The 22,593-nt window shown below is 38.1% G+C and overlaps 1 protein-coding gene across 2 annotated transcripts in view; it reads right to left on the bottom strand.

Annotated features, from left to right (window-relative positions):
• Positions 1-2,707: 2,707 nt before the first annotated feature.
• NUCKS1 (nuclear casein kinase and cyclin dependent kinase substrate 1) overlaps positions 2,708-22,593 on the bottom strand; it is a 34,416-nt gene continuing 14,530 nt past the window's right edge. Inside the window, exons 2-7 of one of the 2 annotated variants that reach the window (XM_025421094.3) lie at positions 18,177-18,226; positions 15,670-15,775; positions 12,982-13,037; positions 10,684-10,836; positions 9,527-9,673; positions 2,708-8,193 (exon numbers count right to left, since the gene is read on the bottom strand). In XM_025421094.3, the coding sequence (XP_025276879.1) occupies positions 7,994-8,193; positions 9,527-9,673; positions 10,684-10,836; positions 12,982-13,037; positions 15,670-15,775; positions 18,177-18,226 (712 nt within the window). In that variant the 3' untranslated portion in view covers positions 2,708-7,993. Of the gene's footprint in view, positions 8,194-9,526; positions 9,677-10,683; positions 10,837-12,981; positions 13,038-15,669; positions 15,776-18,176; positions 18,227-22,593 lie in introns of both variants that reach the window. The other variant, XM_025421093.3, reaches the window with a different exon arrangement.

A 22,593-nucleotide genomic window follows, 5' to 3' on the forward strand; every position in this document is an offset into this window, starting at 1 on the left:
CACATCGGCCAAGGGAGTGGTCTCACACATTCTACTAAAAGGGCTTGTGTGTGTATTTGACACATATATTATCTCTTAATAGCTAACACATTACCGATATTAGTAATAGATACACAACCTTCCACAGTCTATTCCTTAAAGCCAAATTTTTGGACAAATCATTTCTAGGTGCTACCTAAGAGCTAAATCAAGGCCAACTATTATTCCCAACATTTTGTTATCGTACTTTTAAGAACGCATTTGCTTTACTAGGATGGAAACTCTGGGTGCACCCTCACTCCCTGACCCCAGAATTAGCACAGTATCTGTTTCACAATATTTGTCCTGGACTTTCATATTGAAACAGGGGCACACCCATGAGTAATACCCATTTCTCCTAGCCAAAACATGTCAAAATGGGTAACTGTCCATTCTATTAAGATAATGGAGGGAATGAGAAGCATGCCATCAAGATAAAGGAACACAGGCCCCAAGTTTCAGTATTCGTTGTATGCGAACATGTGTTAGTATTGCTTGTGCAAGAGACAAGGATTTTGAGCTGGAGGGCAGTTTCAAAAGACAGTACCTGTTTCAAAATAGGGCCGAGAGTTCACAGTTGCATTTTGAAATCTCAACCTATCCTTTGAACTTGGGATATTATCCACATAGATTCTGGGAGTTGTGAAAAGAGAACATAAGCAGATAGATATGCATGAAATCAAGAGATCCTATATCCCACTTAAAATACAGAACAGACCACTGCTGCACACATTAGGATGTTAAGTGGGCACAGCAATCACAGAACCTTTCTAATGCAAGTAGGTGGGAGGGTGTGCTGATACAGAGGACGCTGAGCCCATGGGGACAGTATGTAAAAAGTAGTTGGGATGACACCTGACTGGCTCAGTCGGTACAGCATGAGTCTTGATCCCAGGGTCGTGAGTTCAAGACCCACATTGGGCCTACAGCTTGCAGAATAATAAAATAATAAAATAATAAAAACAATAATAATAGTAATAGTAATAATAAAATGAGCTAGGGAGCATAGCGAAGCTTTTAGTTAAGTCTATGGAGGACAAACACTGCCCTCTACTGGCAGAGGAATAGGGCCGTATTTATAGTCAAGATGACTACTACTACTTTCCTCAATACAGTCACTATCTTAAGACATAATCAGAAAAATAAAAGCTTTTAAATAGCTTGAAGCTTCATAGCTAGGGGCCATAAGGACTTTTGGGTAAATTGAAGCACTTGGCAAGGGATTTTCATATCTTATCGAAAAGACATTTTTCCCTTTAAATCTTTGATATTAGTTATTGGACTGGCTCAAGTATCAGCAGTACTGAGACGCTGAAGTACAGCAAAATGCTCTAAAGTTTATTATCAGGAAGGAGAGAGACTCAAGGGGCCCACTTATACAAGATGGGGGGTGCTGGTTTTAGAAACAGCTGTGACAACTCAAAGCTCACCTGATTTCAAACCTTTGTTGTATCATACCAGCCACGACAAACCATATCCTACCTGAACCCGTTTATGCACTATGAAATTGGAGGAATAGCAAACATCCGGCCAACCTTGGTTGTTGGGAAAACTGAAGGAGGTATTATATAAACAAACTCTTCATATATTACAATGTACTGTACATCTACAGTATTAAATTATGGTTTGGTAATGCTCATAGATGGGAGTCAAGGGAGTTCCAGGTTATTTATGCCTCTGATGGTTTTCCTTACACCAGACTACATTTCTCCCGCATTGTACTGAAACAGAAATTGGGTATGTCAATCATAAAACCTAGATTATGGTTTTTTGTTTTGTTTTTTGAGAGAGAGAGTAGGCACATGAGCGAAGGGAAGAGTGGGGAGTGGGGCAGAGAGAGACTCTTAAGCAGACTGCCACGCCCAGCAAGGAGACCTCCACAGGGTCTCGTGATCCTGAGATCACAAGCTGAGCCGCAATTAAGAGTCAGATACTTAACCGACTGAACCACCCAGGCGCCCCAAACACCTAGAGATTGAGGAAAAGTGGCTGGTTCTTCCGAAGTCAACTTTGACCCGGGACAAACAACTCTGTAAGAAATAGTTATCTAGTCACTGAGAGTTAACAGCGTGCAAAAACATTTAATCTCAAAGCCAAGCGGAGCTGGTATGCTAATAGAGGACAAGGCAAGTATGTGAACCAGGGAAAAGGTTGAAAAGAATAAAAGCCCCCAATAGCTACAATATCAGCCCAATTCTCAAGAGGGATTTTATACATCTGTCTCTGTATTTAGCTCTAAACTGCAGGTTACTGTAGTTCATCTGGGTATTTGGAATTGAATGCAAATGTCTGTTTTTTAGTATAAATATTATCTTCTTACATATATTATGACTGAAAGAATTTTGCTCTTCACAACTTCATAACCTTGAATGTGAAATAAGGGAAAATGCTAACTAGGAATCCTCCTAACACCAAGTCCAGTGCTCCCTTGATTATCAAAAGTTAGGCAATCTATTGCCTCTTCATTCCATACTCTTAAGTATTAGTTACTTCTTTTGACTTTGGAGACAAGAGATGCCTTCCTCTTTCACCAACAACAGTGATAGTCACTGTTAGTTTCAAAGAATTCGTTCAGGAAGCAGAATCCCCCCTATAGTCAGTCTGGGCTGGGAGCTGACAGGCCAAGGTGATCAACTGTATAATTAGTGTATTTGCTTGAGTGTTATAAGAAGTACACAGAGCACACATCTGGGTTATAAAAGCCCTTTTATAAAGCCATTTTTAAACAAAACAAAAAAAGTTTACAAAAGAAAAAAAAAGATACAGAAAAAGAATAACTTGCTTCATATGTCCCAAAAAGAGAAAAAAATAAAGGGGACAATGCCAACATGCTCAACAATAAAGGGTTCTTTTTCTTATTTTTTTTAATACAAAATACAAGCAAAGGATACACATACTCAAAACAGAGCTCAGGAGCAGACACGCAGTCCTGGAGACCCTTCAATAAAGAAAGCAGGAGTTTGTTTTTTCTTTGTCTATGCAGATACATACAGAGACTGGGATATGTAAAAAATTAAGTATCACAAAAGACCATCACACAAGTCTACCAATGCATGTTGCATCTATAATTCACGAACATGGTCAACAAAATCATGTTCACTTCAACCTCATTTCATTTAAATTAAAAAAAAATTTTTTTTAAATAAAGTGGTTACATTCAAACTTTAACTTCCTTAGTACCATGCTGCAGATGTCAGCACCTGAAGGTATCGCAAGGATGCCCAACCCCCAGGTGTCTGGCGGTGTATCTAGCAACACTGTAGTATTAAGAAAGGATGCCCCCCATCTCAGCCCATGGACTAATTAAATACATTGAAACAGGTTCCTCTCTATAATCCTTCCTGCCCAGAACACAGAAGATTAAGAACAAAAATCAAGGAAGACTGGGAGTTTTAGAGCTGGCAAAACGAAGTTTGAAAGATGATGAATCAAGGCAATTACTGAGAACTCGGCTGCTGCTTAACCTGGCAAGTCTTAAAGTCTTTCCTTAAATCTTGCAGGAATTAGGTGTATAAGGTTTGCTGCAACATGTTCATGGTAAACAAACTAAGTAGAGCTCTTATTTACAAATCTTGTAACAAATACTTCTGGAGGAAAAGAAGAAAAGAAATCACTAATTTCCCGGAGACAAAAGTTTACTTGCCAGACATATACAAACACACACTCACACTCACACACACACACACACACACACACACACACACAATACTTTGGAGGGTTTTATACATATTATTTAGGGCATAAGCTGAGTACTGTACCCCTACACTCCATTGAAAAAGGAACAACCAAAAAAAAAAATCCCAATTTTACCCTCCCCCCATAAATCTAGAAAACCCTCCCTTCACCCCTGATGTACAAAGTGTATGCACAAAGGTGGCATTCCACCAGCCACACAAAGCATGCTCAGACAGATGTCACCAGCTCAGTCACTCCATTGGCATGGCAACAGGCAGGTTTACGGGACTTTTCCCAATAGTGGTTAATGCACAGTCAGCACCACTGTGAATTTTGTGAGTTAGGCTTTGAAAAAGAGTGTCACTTAGGGATTTGGGATTCAAAGTCATTTTGTATCAAGTTTATCCCAAGATGAAAGGAAAATGGGTTGCAGATGGAAACTTTGCTATAGATAGCTTGATGTCCCAATATTCAAACTAAGTCCCTTTTCAAATAAACCCAGCTCTATGCACAGAGAAAAGACACTTTTCTGACCCCAAGAGCAAACGGCTCGTTCTATTTTCCCTATCCTGTGGCATGAAATGTTTATTACTTTTCTGTCTGAATGCCATTGAAGACCAGAGCCCAGGTTTTATCCTTTCTGAACTCCTAAGGTGACAGTTCCTTCACAGTAACAGCTACTGGTGATGCAGGAACAGAAAAGAACTGTTCAAATCCAAACACCCACTCTATAGAACAGCAACAGTGGCCAACATGGTCTTTTATAAAGCTTTCCCTGTTGCTCCTGGCAAATTCTGCTACTACACTCAAAGCATCTCCTAGACTTGTTTAAAGAAAAGCACGTCCTTCTCCCAACCAGGACTTTATCTAAAATCCACTTGTTACTTGTATGTTCATGGATAAAAGAAGAAATGTTTAAAACAAAAAAAGAAAAAAAGCAAGCAAGCATTGAAGTCAGTCTAGCTAACCATTATCCACAGCGTCAAAAACTTTACTGGATTATAACCTCAAATTCCACTCTTGATTTGTTACCTGTAAGAAAATGCTCTTTCAACTAGTGCCAAAGGTAAGTACAAACTGAGGATTGAAATGGGGCAAACCAGTTACTATGGGGGGGGGGGGGGGAGAAAATCTGTATCCAAGCTCCTTCCTGGGAAATCAACTGCTCTTCTTCCAGAGGAAAACACTCACACCGTTACCTCCTCGAAGGAGAGATACACCCATTAATTTCCCTTCATGGGCTCCATAAAGAATGGGACTACGAAAGGGAGAGGAGTTTCCGCAAGCAGGACAAATCTACTAGCACTGAAACTCAAGCGTATCCAGTGGGCCCACTCCATTGATTCCAATTTGAGGTGGGGAGGGCTAAAAGCAGCAGCAAGTTACGGATTTAGTAAGATGTAAGCTACCCATTTCTAGCTGTGGATGGTGGAGAGAGGAGTCTGGAAATATCTTAAGAACTAGAATGTAGTGTCCGTTAGCATAGCTGCCGAGATCCATGTTCCGGAGGGAAACCTAACAGAGCTAAGAGAATTCAGGTACCACAAACAAGCACCTTCTGAGTGAAGGTCCCACTTCCTGAGCACTGCAAACAAGACCGTGAATGACGCTCTTGCCATTTCACCATAGGCACACTAGAGGAAAAAAATGGGAGTTGAGTCAAGGGTGGTGCCAACGGCCAGTCATTGTCAGCTTCTAGCTTGTAACCCGTCCTGACATCGCTACCAAGCCTGACTATTGAGCACCTGTTTCCAGTTGAGACACCACAGTTGTCCTCCTATATGCATGCATGATTTGAGGGGAAGACTAGAGTGTTTTGAATCATCAACAAAAAGGTGGAGAAAACAAAGGTCATTCAGAGCCTGTCTCACTTGGGGACACAGATCCTTTTGTCTAGTCCATTAGAAATATAGAAGAAATTTTTCAACCTCATGAGTTAATTTTTTAAAAAGGGATCACAACCAAATGCACACAAGTAACCTAAAAGACAGGATTACCTCTAAGAGAATAAGTGTGTATCATAGAGAGGTTAGTGCAGATTAATATATTAAAGAGACTGTTACATAAAATACCGAGGCTAAAGTTTTAAAAGACACCCCCCCATCTTCACGAAACATAATGTAAGAAAAGTCCAAATGTTACTAGGAATGTAGGACTTAAAGTTATAAATCCCTAAAAATTGAAGTGCATGGTGGAAACACTGGGAGGTCTTTTGACTATATGAACACAAACCTTCTTGTTAAAATCGGATACCCCAACAAACCCACCAAAGCAGAATAATCTTTAACACCCTCGTGACAAAGTTCACAACTCTAAAGTCAACCATCATGAAAGATAATAATCCAACTGCTACTTATGTTCAAGTTTTGCATTTTTGGCCAAGTACTAAAATCTCCAAATTCATTCTCTAACACGCACAGTGCACAACAGTGAAATGACTCTGCCACTGGGTGTTATTTTAAAAAGTCATGGAGTAAGGATAGTCTTTAAAGTGTCTTAAAAACCAGAGTACAAATATTCCATAAATAACCTTTTGTCCTAGGAATATCTGTAAGAAAGCCATGTTGTGTAAGAGAAAAACATGCTCTAACTTAAAAGATAGCAAGAAAACTGCATAGGATATTGAAGCGGCACACCTAGATAAAAAAAGGCAGAGGTTAAATTTCACTATTTTTTTCCAACTTATTAGCATGCTAAGACCCCTAAACCTTGCTCCCATGAGCTCGTGGTATCAGGATGGAGAATCAAACCTACAGAACTATCTCCTGACTGCTTTCATAAGGCATGTAGAGTCTGTTATCGCTGGCACATGGGCTCCTAACCACATGGGTCTCCCTAGCTCTGAGCCCCTTAAACTTCTGCTTTCAACATGAGCAGTAAGCAGGGGGCACTGTAAAAAGACAAAAGCAAATTGAAAGGTATGGGAGCAGCATTTACCATACTCCCAACCAAGCACAAAGGTGAAACAAGTGAAGAATAGAGCCAGGAGAAATCAATCATGTCTTAGAGCAGAGCTAACAGGCTTTGGGGATGGGGTATGCAGTGGTATCTATGTAGGAACAGGAAGCCGAGAGATGCATTTCATGTGTCTCCAAAGAAATGGGAAGATAGGTTATGAAGACAAAAATGTTCTATCCCCAAATAAAAACAGAGCATGGTTCATGGGATCTGAATGCATATTTTTGGCTTAAAAGAATTTCAACTTGCTGTTTTCATAAAGGAAAAATCTCAAGTCTTTGTGATCGAGTTTCACATTAATTGGTACTTTATTTGCTTAAAACCTAAACATTGTCAGTTAAGAAGAAATTCACTCTGGTGTATAGATCTTGCCATTTGAATTCTAGAGTTCTTTTTCTTTTCCTTTTTTGATCCTTGGTAAAATGTTATCCAAGAAACAGAATAGATACATATATATTTTAAAACATGAACTATTAGAGAATGAAATAAAGAAATCAAGAGTGATTTAAGTTTTGGCGGTCCTTTTTTTTTTTTTCTTTTTTTTTTTTTTAAAGTTCCTGAAAGACTGTAGCAGGATAAAAGGATCACTGGCTCGGGGTCTCTTGAGATAACAAGTGATGAAATTAAAAAACAAAACAAACAAAAAAAAGAAAACCACACCCTCAAACAAGGTAAGGTAACACCATCCCCTGCCTTGCCCCCAATGTAAAAAATATGGAATACTTTTAGTAACAATTCAGAATTCATTCTTATCTCCTACCTGCCCCATCAGTGGAAGTTTAACATCATGATTTTTCTAGACATCTAGACTTCTGTATATATAGACATATAAACTTGTATTAGATGACAACTTATTTTTTTTTTAAGTCCAGGTAGAGAAAGAAGCAATCATTTTTAACTAAAACCCTTCTACATTTTTTGATTATGGTCAACTTGCTACTGTTTAGCAAAAAGCAAAATTTCCATAGTGTTCATCTCAAATCTTATTGCTTTACAACTGTGGTATACCTTCCATTAAGAATAAAAAGGTGAAGCAGTCAATCCAGTGATTACTTTGACATGGCTTTCATTGGGAAGGGGTGGGAAAGAGGGGTGATGGCAAAGAGAGGACCAATAGACAAAAAGGTAAATTAAACTTACAATGGTTTTCTTAAAAGAGAGAGAGAGAGAGAGAGAGAATGTTATTTTTTAAGAAAAAGAAAAAAAGCATTGAAAGCCCATGAGTCAAGCCATAGCCAAAACCATGTTCTATCTTAAGTAGGTTTCTTTTTTTCCCCCTTTTTCTCTTTTTTTTTCTCTTTTTTTTTTTAATAAAATCTCTCCCCAAACCATCATCACTTTTTTAATCCTCCCCAGACTGGGCTTCATCTTCGGACCCTTCATCCCCAGATTTCTCAGGTGGAGGACTTGCAGAGGGCTTCTTTTCTGGAGGGCTTTCTGGTTCCTCATCTTCTTCTTTGGGAGAAGGAGTCTTTTCCTTTGATGCCTTTGAAGCTGTGGGGCGACCTACCTTCCCTTTGCCTTTCACGGGGCTTGGCGTCACTGGAAGAAGAAAAATACCAATGTGGGGCAGGGAAAAGAAGAAGAGATCTTTAATAAAAATTGGCTATAAACAAAACAAAACTAAAAGAATGCAGTCTATAAATCTGACTAAAAATCAAAGTGGGCACTGGTTCTCAATCATTCTTGCCAACACTATGGTGCTATCTAGCAGTAATGTTTATAATAAAGAAAACAGGACGGTACAGAAACTGCATACTATCCTTAGTGGTTTTTAAACCAACCACTAAGTTGGTTGTGATATAAGTCATGTTTCACTTTTTGTGAAAAGTTGTGATAAAAGTCGTATTTATTATTATTTTTTTAAATAAAGATTTTATTTATTTATTCATGAGAAACACAGAGAGAGGCAGAGACATAGGGAGAGGGAGAAGGAGAAGCAAGCTCCCTGCCGGGAACTTGATGCAGGACTCAATCCCAGGACCCCAGAATCATGACCTGAGCCAAAGGCAGATGTTCAACCACTGGGCCACTTGGGTGCCCCAAAAGTCATGTTTAAAAAGCGGGTCAAAAAGAATAGATACAACAACGTGAATAGGAACTGAAGTCATCAAATTTTTTCTAAAAAGTCTTCTAAGGATGTGTTTTATTTTTTTAACTAAATTCTATGCCCAACATGGGACTCAAACTCACAACTGAGATCAACAGTCCCATGCTCTACCACTGAGCCAGCTGGGTCCCCCCGCCCAAGTAACTTTTGACAGTTCCACGATGTGTACTATCACTAAGTGATGAGTAAAAAATTTAAAAAACACCAGTTCTACCACAAAAAACAAAGCAAATCTAGATTTCTGATTTAATGACAAACTAGCCATGACTCAGAAAATACCTGGCAGAAACAACAACTGCTCAGAGAAAATGAAACCCTGTTGCCAAGCGTGGTTTTATTCTGCCAATACAAAGGATGGTATAAAGATCAGGCCGCAGTAGTGAATCCTAAGATAATATATAGGTGTGTTCTTTCACAATTTCAAGTCTTTCCTAGCTGCTGAGGTTGTGCCATTGGTGGGAAAAAGCACAAGGCGCAGCTATGATGCTGCTGCAGTGTTTCTACCACGGTCACTGCCAAACCTCGCTGTGTGAGGCAGCAGCAGAGGGATGGGGCTGCGCCACCAGACTTTTGCAGGGGCTATAGATCTTATTTATAAATATGTGATCCTCCCAAGTGTGGAAAACCAGATCCTCGCAGAATGCTCCTATTTTTGTTAGGTATGTGGCTAATGCCAAGCCCTGATGAAGAATTTCTGTAGAAAAAGTTTAGTGGTTCATGAAATTTTTCAAAGCAGCTGTTTGGTTTCACTTGTGTACAACTCACCTGTAGCCTTTAGCCTGGGTTTGGGCATTTTCTTTTCTTTTCTCTCAGGTTTGGACTTCTTAACCATCTTTTTATTTTTCTTTTTTGAACTGCCATAGTCACTATCGTCATCATCTTCCATGAGGAAATCTTCATCGCTGCCAGAATCTTCTGAGAGGAAAGAAGAAATTTCAATGTCCAACTTAATGTATACATCTTTCCAAGCAAACGAAGGGAGACAGCGCTAAGCATGACTGCAGGATGGGATCTGGGAGCCAAACACTCTTGGATTCTGGTGGCAGCTGTGCTACCAACCTGGCTGGAGTGGCCACTGGCCCCACACATGGGATGGGTTTGGCACGCACATGAGGGATGCACCACGGACTTGTTTAAAGACTTGGTTGAGGGCAGCCCAGGTGGCTCAGCAGTTTAGCGCTGCCTTCAGCCCAGGACATGATCCTAGAGACCCAGGATCGAGTCCCATGTCAGGCTCCCTGCATGGAGCCTGCTTCTCCCTCTGCCTCTCTCTCTCTCTCTCTCTCTCTGTGTGTGTGTCTCTCATGAAAATTAAATAAATAAGATCTTAAAAAAAAAAAAAAAGACTTGGCTGAAAACGGGAAGAGATAAAATTTAATCTGTATAAAAACTGAAGCCACCATGTAACTTTCTTTTCCCCCATCAAATAACTTTTGGTAGTTCCATCATTCCCTGATAGTACCAGAGAGACCAAGGAAATGAAACAGAACCAATTGGGAGTGTCTGGTCCAACTATGAAGAAATGAAATCAGAAAGCTGAATACAAAGCAAAAATACATGTAAGTTTCACCTAACATGCAAAATATCTAAATTCTGTTATTAACACTTTTTTTGTTGTTGTTGGGGGACGAAGTCTACAACTGTTGCTCCCATGCCAAAATACAAATCCTAATCACAACACCCACCATGTAACTATCACTTTAACAACTGTTTGTTTAGTATTTGAGTTCAGATGATGGCCTTCATAATCAAGAGAATCTTTGATCCTCTTAAAATATCAACCAGTATCAAAACCAGTGATCTCTTCTAACTATGAATATCTAATATAAGGGACTGGCTGTAACATTTAGCATCCACAACAACACAGAGGCAATCAAGATCACAAACTATAATCATGACTCCAGTAAGCCAACTTCACTTACTCTCCTGGAATGGTGCCTCATCCTCCTCTTCTTGCTCTTCTTCACTGCCCACGTCTTCCATGAGCATCTCTCTCTGTTTGGAAGCTGCTTTAGAGGCTGCCTGCCGTTGCTGGCGTACATTTTTATGATCTTCTTTTTCATCTTCACTATCCTCTGTAATATCAAAGTTATAATGCAGTGATCAAAAAGTTGTGCATTTATCTGATGGCTGACCAAGAAAGCCGATATGAGATAGAACCTATAGCTATATTTCCTTCAAACGAGGTAAATTCTATACTTAAAAATTCCTACAAAATATACAGAAGAGGAACTAAAATTCAAAGAATGAACTTGAAAAAGATTATGTCCTCATTATTACATAGAAAATAGATTGGGCATATAGTTTTAAGTAGTAATAAAGCTGAATTTAGGTGCTTCCTTAAACTTGTATCATTGCGTCGCCCTAAAATTATCAATTACATTTTGATCTATGTTCACAGTTTTTAAAAACTAAAGTTAGATGGAGTCTGCTTCTCCCTCTGCCTAGGTCTCTGCCTCTCTCTGTGTCTCTCTTATGAATAAATAAATAAAATCCTTAAAAAAAGAAAAAAGAAGAGAGTGTGAGAGTGGGGGTGGGGGGTCAGAGGGAAAGGGAGACAGGCAATCTTAAGCACGCTGCATGCTAGGCGCCATGCAGACACGGGGGGCTCCTGATCTTAAGACCCTGAGATCATGACCTGAGCTGGAAGCTTAATGAATTGAGCCATTCAGATGCCCCTAGAAAAATATTTTCAAATGGAAGAGGCGAAGACTGTCCTTCAATGATACTTATTCTAAGGTACAAAACATATTTCTTTTCAACTTAGGCAGTCAGATAATAGGCTAGAAAAGGAAAGAAAGCAAACAGCTCAATGGAGTGAATTTAGGAGAGCTCTGTCTACCCTCCACATATTAGCTAATAGCAATCTCATTTAAAGGGAGAGCTAGGAAGGCAAAAGCAGGGTAGTGTACATCAAAACTAAAGTGGTTGGGAGCAATGTGGAATAAACCCTTAATAAGTAGAAGAGTTATATTCAGAAAAATAAATATCAATAAGTAATTAGGATTTAACAAGTATTTTAGTATATATGCTGCCGAAGTAAGCATAGGATTTAACAAATAAAACAAATGAAATTTGGCCATGGAGTCTATTAACTCTTTTGAGTTAAAATTCTTGCCAAGAAAGCTTTCTCTATGGCCACTGTTTCTAAGGACTACTTGTGGCAAAACTATCCTTTGCTTGTTGCCTTTTTTTTTTTTTTAAGATTTTATTTATTTATTCATGAAAGACACATACACAGAAAGAGAGAAGCAGAGACACAGGCAGAGGGAAAAGCAGGCTTCATGCAGGGAGCCCGATGTGGGACTCGATCCCAGGTCTCCAGGATCATGCCCTGGGCCAAAGGCGGCACTAAACCCCTGAGCCACCAGGGCTGCCCCTTTGCTTGCTCTTTACCCCAGAGTTCATCACCATCTCCCTTTTTTAGAGCTCTATGTCATTAGTATTATATATGCTCTTTTATTATTATTATTAAAGATTCTATTTATTTATTTGACAGAAAGAGAGCGTGAGAGTGTGTGTACACACGCAAGAAGAGGGGCAAGAAGCAGGATCCCCCTGAGCAGGGAGCCTGAGGTGGGGCTCCATCCTAGGGCCCTAGGATCATGACCTGAGCTGAAGGCAGATGCTTAGCCACTGAGCCACCCGGGTGCCTCACACTCTTTTAAATCTATTTAGTTTGATATTTGTTCATGTAAATAGTTTTCGATGTTAATTGTGCATGAGAATAATCTGCACAATTAAAGTAAAAATAAAATTTTTATTTATTGTATTATTTTTTTAGATTTTATTTATTTGAGAGCATGACCATGGGGGAGAGGGAGACGGAGAGGGAGAAGCAGATTCCCCAGTGAGCAGGGACAAAATATGAGGCTCAAACCCAGGACCCTGGGATCATGACCTGAGCCAAAGGCATAGTCTTAACCACCTGAGGCACCCAGGTGTCCCTGTAAATATTTTTAAAAAACAAAGCCCCAATGTTGCACTGAGACCTACTGAATCAGAAATCCTGGAGTAGGACAGAGCATGTAAGCACGTTAACAAACCCTCACAGGAGATTGTAGTAAGCCACCAGCATTGAGCTCTTCAAAGACGGAAACATCTTTGTAATGCCAGTATTTACCACAGTGCTCGGCATTATTATAAAACAGCATATTAAAGTGTCCAGTGAATAAAAAGACATACATCAATCACCTATTACATTAAAAACTGTTTGCTACCTGCTGAGTGAGAATCATCTTTCTTGGTCTTCACATCTTTTTCTTCGGAGTCCTCACTATAAAGGAAAGGAGGGGAAAAGTTTAAAAGTCTTAGATCAATCTAACTGAACACAAACCCCTGGTATCTCTAACAGGGGAAGAATCCTGAAGAATACCTCTTTTGTAGATGAAATATTCAAATCTGCTGAGGAATGAAGCTGGTTATATTATTTCTCTAGCTTCACAGGGGTAGGAGTGCTAATGAATAAGCACAATTTTATGTGCTTTTGGAAAATACTCCTTCCAAAGACCCAAAGGAAGAAAAGACAGGATCTCAACATGGGCTGAAAATTTCTCACCTGTGGATAAGGCCTGGTTCACAAGAACATTTAATAATAAAAAATACAATTCTCTGTTGTCAGAGGCAGAGTACAAAAACACTGAAAATAAATTACCTAATGTGTGAATGGTGGGAAAGTAGGCAAATAAATAGCACCAAATACAGATGCAAAACTCACCTAGTACACAATTATTAAAGGAGATTGGGAGTGCAGTTATATAAACTACAATATCCCTAAAAACTTACCTAAAACAAAATGAAAATAAATCAATTAATCATCTCATATTTTTTGCCTCCAATATTTCTAATATATTAAAAACATCAACACATAGATCTGCCTCGTATCATGAAGAAAATAAAAGTCAGGCTCAAGAACACCTCAAAGTAAAATAAGGTGCCTCAAAGCTCAATGGAAAGTTTTATAAAACGGTTTTTAGTCTCACAAAGATGCACATTTTATGTCCTTACAAATCTTAACTTGGGAATCTGGGTTCTAGTGTCTTGTTTTTGTCATTAATTAGTTGTATGATCTCAAGCAAATCACTTGGTACTCTTCAGTGCTAAAATTTTATGATTCAATGAGAAATTCTGACAAAAAAAAGAAACGCTCATCCATGAAAACTGCCTTCATAGCTTTTTCAAACAGCAGGTCTCATAAATCTCTTTTAGTATTTCCTATAATCTAGACCACACTCAAATGACAAACTACCAAACCCAAGATTCCTGAACAAAGAGAAAAACCAAATATATTTTTTTACTAAGCAATCTGATCCAAGGCACATTGTAATTCTGAAACCTGTGACTATTCTAAATGTTTTTATGCAAAATAAGCACTTAATTCACAAGTCACAATATTGAGAAACTATTGCTTTCTCTAGTTCTTTTATTATTGAGTTTATAAAGACCATTAATCCTCGAATCCCATTATAATGAAGTCGAGTAAAAGCTGAACTTTTAAGTAGAGACCAGTAGAAAACTCAACCCAACAACGGTCTGAGGAAATAAACTGTACAAGACACCTAATACAAATGGCAATAAAAATTCTATTTCAACCACTCCTGATACTTAGGAAAGAAAAATAAAACCAAATGATTAGAACAAAGAAAAGTTTAGGCTAGATATATAATTATATTGATGAGACATTGTAATGGGTAGTAGGCCATACAAATCCATTCCTAAGAGAAATACAAAAAATGAATATAATGAAAGAGAAGCAAAGTTGGGCTGCTATATAAAACTGGATTAGAGAGATACACTACAAAACCATGGGAGACTTGTTGCCCCACAACATAATTTTGCCTTGTTTTTCCTCAAAACCATGTTTCTGAAATTTTCTAGGAAAGAAAATACTGGAGGTAAATGCTGTTAAAAATTTAGCATCCTGTGAATTCAGAATGGAAAGACTTCTGTGTGGGGCTTCATTTTATTAGATTTTAGTACTTGAAGTTAAGTATCTTGGAAGAACTGCTAAGATAAATTTTATTTCTTTGAACTTTCCTATGTAACAGTATTATCTGGAAGTAGTATAGCCTAATGGTTAAAACGTGGACTACAGAGTCCAACAGATATGGTTCCAAAACCTGTTGGTCCATTCGCTGGATAACGTTGGATAAATCACTGAACCCTTCTCTAAGCTAGTATTATCCTAGTAAAGAATTAAATGATGATGAATACAAATTAGCAGATAATAGAGACCGGAAAAGAATCATAGATGGTAGTCATCATCATCATCATCATTAAGAAAGTCTTAAAGTTTGAGTATAAGAGTGTGTAGATCTGTGACAGAAGCAAAAATTACAATATCTAGCCTCATGAAGCAATCATAGATAAAAATCACAACTCCTCTGAACTTGTTTATAAAACAAGGGAAAGGAAACTGCCACATGAATGATTACGGTATCTGAACAAAGGAGAATTGATTATAGATAGTAAAATTCAGCAGGTGAAACAACTTAAGATTCTATAAGCTTTAGTTCCGATTCCGCCCGTGTTGGGTGACTGAATGGGAGAGGTCACTCATTCTGCTAACACTACAATGAAAATGTCAACACTAATGCTAGGTAACAAATCACACACGTAAACAATCTCTCTGCTTATGTTCAGAAGTTTGAGGTAGCAACAAAAGCATTCTTGGAGATCACCTTGGTTTCCAGGTTGACTCCAAGCAAGCTTCATGACATTAAAGCAGCTCAGCTCTACATTCAAGAAGCACTGCCTGAGAGAGTAAGACATAGGCAAAACATCAAGTGGACAATAAGCACTTTCCCACAGTAAATGGAGTAAATGGAGATTCCACCAAGTTAGAGATCAGAGCCAACCCTCACATCCAGCGTAAGCACAAGCACGAACAGATTAACAATGCCTCTTACCTATCCTCCTGTGAATTCTTTCCAGATCGCCTCTTATTTTTAGCTTCTCGGGGAGATGATCGAATTTTCTTAGCTGGAGGGCCTGAATCTCTTCCATAATCTTCATCTAAACAGATAATTTTTCAAATTCAATGAATTAGATTATGATTTTTACATGTAGAAATTGCCACTGTTTATTTATAAATATCTCTCATGCTACTTAAATGGTGAGGGGTTCAGGATTTCCCAAATAATTTTCTTTCACTTTTAAAAAGTAAATTGTTTTCTACCCCAGTCCCTTCTAGTCCTCATGTGTTTAATATATTTAATATATCCATAGCCAAAGAAATATTTCTTACCAATTTATATCCTACCCTTTTAATTTCTTAAAGATATGCCATGTTTCGACATCTTCCAACTTATTTACTTGAAAACTATTAAACGGTAATAAAGCAACATATGCATTTTAGAATGTAGAGAGCCCACAATTCTATAATCCTAACACAATTACTGTTATTAAGTAAATTACTTGAAAACCAAAGTATTAAATGTAGCATACTGACACTTAAGGGAAATACCTCCAATTTCAAAAGTCCTTTAACTAAAGAAAACTACCCTATCTTAAACATTGATTAATTCTTTTAAAAAAGACTTATTTATTTATTATAGAGGGATAGCACATGCACATAAGTGGGGGGAGCGGCAGAGGGAAAGGGACAGTCTTCCAGCAGTCTCCATGCCCAGCACAGAGCCTGACATAGGGTTCAGTCCCATGACCCTAAGATCTTGACCTGAGCTGAAATCAAGAAGCAGACACTAGGAACACCTGGGTGGCTCAGTGGTTGAGCATCTGCCATTGGCCCAGGGTGAGATCCTGGAGTCCTGGGATCGAGTCCCGCATCAGGCTCCCTGCATGGAGCCTGCTTCTCTTTCTGCCTATGTCTCTGCCTCTCTCTCTGTCTCTCATGAATAAATAAATAAAATCTTAAAAAAAAAGAAAAAAAAAGCCAGACGCTCAACTGACTGAGCCACCCAAGCGCCCCCATAATTGAATACTTCTAAAACTGTTTACTACTCTATTATATAGAATAGTGGAGATCTGGAAGCAGTCTGGAGCTTCAGTAATTATTAAATGGTTGGACACATTATAAATTCCATTATGGAATATCACACAACCATTAATAGGAGTTTCTCAAATAACTTTTTGTAACAGGAAAAAGATACTCATAAGTAGGAGTGTGATGGGAGGGAGACAGAACCCAAGATTCTTTCTTTCTTCTTTTTTTTTTTAAATATTTACTCGTGAGAGACACAGAGAGAGAGGCAGAGACATAGGCAGAGGGAGAAGCAGGCTCCCTATAGGGAGCCTGATATGGGACTTGTTCCCAGGGTCCTGGGATCGCAACCTGAGTCAAAAGGAGATGCTCAACCACTGAGCCACCCAGGCGCCCCAGAACCCAAATTCAATAGCAAGACTTCAACTACATTCATTCATTCATTCATTTATTTATTTATTTATTTATTTATTTTAAAGATTTTATTTTATTTACTCATGAGAGATACAGAGCGAGCCAGAGAGGCAGAGGGAGGAGCAGGCTCCACGCAGGGAGCCCGACGTGGGACTTGATCCCGGGTCTCCAGGATCAGGCCCTGGGCTGCAGGCAGCGCTAAACTGCTGTGCCACTGGGGCTGCCCTCAACTATATTTTTAAAAGGAGAGAAAAGACACAGGCTTTTTAAACAAAAAGATTAAAATGGTAATTTGCTAGCCAAGGGATCTTGAATAATATTTCTGCCCCAATTTCTTCATCTGTAAACAGTAACAGTATTTCCCATTTTATTAGAACTGCTCTACTATGGATTAAATGAATAACTGCAAATATTTAACAAGCATTTAGTAAATGTTAGTATTTCTTCCGGGAGGCTGGATTATATGTTATTACTCTTCTTTACATTTCTGCATTTTCTAAAATTTCCCAAAGTACACATAATATCTTTATAACTAAAATTGGATAAAAAAAAAAAAAAACAAATAGCAAATGGATCTGAAAAATTATTAGAGTAAGGACATATTCTACAGAAACTTTTTATGGCTAAGATTTAAGACACACTACTCATTCCATGATGAATTAGTTCACAATTCAAATGTTTCACAAATACTCTCATGTTAGTTATTTTATTATGCAAAAACCTTAAACTACTATAAGGTACAAGTTTTGCTGTGATTATAACAGGAGAAATAGCTAATGAACACTGCATCAGAATTATTGTACATTTAAAGTGTGGAATCCAAAACCAGATAAGAAAAAAAGTATTCAAGTATTTACTATCAATGACCTACTAAGAAAAGTTAAAATCCATGCAAGTTCAACTTTTGTTTTGGGTGACACAGATCTTGACATAATTTACACAGTTTAAAAATAAAGAATAAAATTTATTTTAAAAGCATGATCTAAAAAGTACGTTAAGTTGGCATTCTTTCATTATTAGTTGGCCCAACTTACAATTTACTGAAATCATGAAACTTACCAGCATCATCAGATTCCTGAAACTGTGAATAATCAACGACCTTTCTATTTCTGTAGAAAGAAGAGACTCTAATTAAGATCATAAAAAATGTAGGACTTTTCTATATTAGAACACACGTTCCTATTTCATAAACAAAATTAGAACTAGCTCTGTAAAAATTTTTCAACAAGTCTCCACCTCAGCCCAAAACCCTTCATGTGTTGCAGAAAGGTCTAGTTTAAACCAAATGTATTTCAAACTACAATTCTCCGAACTGTTCTCATCTCAGTGATAGCTCAAATACTATTCTTTCCCTCAAAACCCTTTCACCTCCCAAAACACGCATAAAACAGCAAAATGCACCAAACTACTATATGTATTCATTAATGACACAGAGATATAACATGTGCACAAAAAAACTGTAAATGTTTTACATTTTTATTCTTACTGCTATACATATATAGACGTGTGTATACCTGACAAAACTATTACTGAGGTGTTTTTTTTTAAGGCAAAGTGATTTTTAAATATAATGGTTACATTATAATATACAAATTATGATGACAGTAAATTAAGCCTTACACAGAAGAAACAAGTAACTGATTGAGTCAGGAGATGCTTTTTATTAAATGGTCTGGTAATTAAGAAGTCTATGAAAGTCCCACAAATTTATTTATCTACTTGTCTCAGTGACTTTAAGTACTTCCTACTAAGTAAGGGATCTTTAACAATCTGAACAAATCTCAATTTCCATTTTCCTACTTCATACTCTAAAAGCTTAAAATTCCTCCTTTAGGGATATATAAAAGCTTCAATGTCAGTATGCATATAGCCTGTCTTTGAGAAGAGCCTTAGAGGTACTGTACTAAATGGATACTGAATAAGTGAACTGAAAGTATTAAAAGAAACATACCACCAACTACCCCTACGCCTGAGTAGAATATTCCTGATTTTATAGATTAAGACACCATTTATATCCAAAGACAGGATGCTCAGAATTCAAGCACACATAGAATTTCTTTATAATATGTGAATATAAAAGGTAGAGGAGTAAATTCTGAAAACATGTTTGGGGCTTAGATTGGAGGAAGGTATAGCCATATCCTTGGCTTTGAAGAAGAAAGATAGGTTCTTAAGGGATTTTGCCTTCTGTTTTTCTTTAGTCTACCAGCAATGAATTATCTTCTTATCATATGGCCTCAGTAAGTCAAGATGCAAAAATATAAAACATAGTCTACATATGTTTTGTTAAAAGCAGCTGAGTTTATATATAAACGATGCCACTCTATTAGGAAAGTTAATTTTAAAAACGTGACTATTAATTCCACTTATATGAGATACGTAGTCAAATTCATAGAGACAGAAAGCATGGTGAGGGTTCTTTCTCAGAAGTGGCTGTCTCAGTTGGTAGAGCGTACAACTCTTGATTTCAGGGTTGTGAGCTTGAGACCGCTGTTGGATGTAGCAACTATTTAAAATCAAATCAAATCTGGGATGCCTAGATAGCTCAGTGGAGTGTGGACTCTTGGTTTCAGCTCAGATGATGATCTCAGGGTCCAGAGATTGAGCCCTGAAGCTGAATCTGGTTGAGATCTACCTCCTAATCTTGTGCATGCTCTTTGTCAAATCAATCAATCAATCGAAGGAAGGAAGGAAGGAAGGAAGGAAGGAAGGGGAAAGAATGGTGGATGCCAGGGGCTAAGAGGAGGGGGATAGTGAGTTAATGATATGTATAGTTTGTTTTGCAAGACAAAGAGTTCTGGAGGTTGAGTTTAAAACAGTGTGAATGTATTTAACACTATAGGCCTGTACACTTAAATTGATTAAGATGGTAAATTTCATGTGATTTTACTACAATTTAAAAAAAGAGTGGATCCCTGGGTGGCTCAGGGGTTTAGCGCCTGCCTTTGGCGCAGAGCGTGATCCTGGAGTCCCGGGATCTAGTTCCACGTCGGGCTCCCTGCATGGGCCTGCTTCCCCCTCTGACTGTCTCTGCCTCTCTCTCTCTCTGCCTCTCTCTCTCTCTGTCTCTCATGAAAAAATAAATAAAATCTTTTAAAAAATTTTTAAAAAAGATTAAAATAAAATTCTATTAAAAAACTATTTGGGGGCTGATAACTAATTGCCTACTATATTTTAACAAAATAGTGGTTTTTATTGACAGATGCTATGAAAAACAGTATAATGACCATTTTCTGCATCATTTAGGATCAAGATGGTACCCAAAAGTGGGAGTTTGAAATCTTAATCTCTAATAGTTAATGTACAGGTTCTGAAATTGCAGGCATAATAATTCTAATTTATCCATGCTGGTGGGATTGCAACTAAAATCATGATACGATTTCTGGGTACCATCTGCCAACAGATACATACATTCTATGAGACTATATAAAGGATGGCCAAGGGTATATCATATGAAGAGCATATGAATAAACTGAAATTAACTTGCAAAAGAGCAAATATGTTAGCTACTTTAAGGCTTTGAAAATAAGGGAGCAATAAACATACTGGCTTATTAGCTTCCTGATCAGATTAAGTGTGGGTTCAATATAAACAACTTTGTAGCAGTTAGCTAATGATAGTTACTTCCGTGATCTATCATTAGGAACACTCAGAAAGTTATTATCTCCTAAAAAGCACAGAATGTAAAAAAAAAAAAAAAAAAAAAGCACAGAATGTTTGTTTTTTTTTTTTTTTTTTTTTTTTTTTTTTTTTATTTTTTTTTATTTTTTTTATTGGTGTTCAATTTACTAACATACAGAATAACACCCAGTGCCCGTCACCCATTCACTCCCACCCCCCGCCCTCCTCCCCTTCTACCACCCCTAGTTCGTTTCCCAGAGTTAGCAGTCTTTACGTTCTGTCTCCCTTTCTGATATTTCCCACACATTTCTTCTCCCTTCCCTTGTTTTCCCTTTCACTATTATTTATATTCCCCAAATGAATGAGAACATATAATGTTTGTCCTTCTCCGACTGACTTACTTCACTCAGCATAATACCCTCCAGTTCCATCCATGTTGAAGCAAATGGTGGGTATTTGTCATTTCTAATAGCTGAGTAATATTCCATTGTATACATAAACCACATCTTCTTTATCCATTCATCTTTCGTTGGACACCGAGGCTCCTTCCACAGTTTGGCTATCGTGGCCATTGCTGCTAGAAACATCGGGGTGCAGGTGTCCCGGCGTTTCATTGCATTTGTATCTTTGGGGTAAATCCCCAACAGTGCAATTGCTGGGTCGTAGGGCAGGTATATTTTTAACTGTTTGAGGAACCTCCACACAGTTTTCCAGAGTGGCTGCACCAGTTCACATTCCCACCAACAGTGTAGGAGGGTTCCCTTTTCTCCGCATCCTCTCCAACATTTGTTGTTTCCTGCCTTGTTAATTTTCCCCATTCTCACTGGTGTGAGGTGGTATCTCATTGTAGTTTTGATTTGTATTTCCCTGATGGCAAGTGATGCAGAGCATTTTCTCATGTGCATGTTGGCCATGTCTATGTCTTCCTCCACAGAATGTTTGTTAATAGGAATCTTGGGTTCTGGTTCTAGATCTTCGGGCAAATCACATGATTTTTCTGGGCCTCAGATCCTCCTCTGCTGGAACTAATGGCTTAATTTGCTGGACAGATCTAAAAAGTTATGCCATTTTTAAAAAAAGTTTATTTAGGGCAGTCCTGGTGGCGCAGCGGTTTAGCGCCGCCTGCAGCCCAGGGCATGATCCTGGAGACCCTGGATCGAGTCCCACGTCGGGCTCCCCGCATGGAGCCTGCTTCTCCCTCTGCCTGTGTCTCTGCCCCTCTCTCCCTCTGTTTCTCATGAATAAATAAATAAAATATTTTAAAAAATAAAATAAAAAATAAAAATTTAAGTCAACACTGGGCTCAAACAACCCTGCGATCAAAAGTGGGCACACTCTTCCAACTGAGCCAGCCAGGCATCCCTATGCCATAAATATAAATAAGATTATTATTAAAGTTCAAGGTAAAACTTTTTCTCAATTGTAAATGGTCACTTTCATTCTCTACACCACACATCTCAACTCGTATCGCTGTACTGTTTGTTTTCTGCACTAATTTGAGTTTCTTGAAGGTAACAATGGGCTTACATCCACATTTTCCCCTCAACATTTCTTTCCAACCACAAATCAAGGTAAAAAGTAGACATTCAAATGTTTTTTATTTTTCGCTCTTAGGCCAAATTTACGAGCTCTGTTAGAAATCTAATTTTATAATACACTTGAGTGGATAATATCCAACCTCCTTAAAAGTCTTTGAAGGCCTTATCTTTTGCCACTTAATCAAGCAACCCAGAAATCTGTAATTCTCCCATCAAGTTATTTCTTACCACTTGTTCATGCTTCTCCTTGGCCTACATTTCTCCTTGTGTCACTCCCACTCATATCAGATACCTCACCTCCTCTCAATACCTTTAAT

Source organism: Canis lupus, chromosome 38, assembly GCF_003254725.2.
Source record: "Canis lupus dingo isolate Sandy chromosome 38, ASM325472v2, whole genome shotgun sequence".
NCBI lineage: Eukaryota > Metazoa > Chordata > Mammalia > Carnivora > Canidae > Canis > Canis lupus.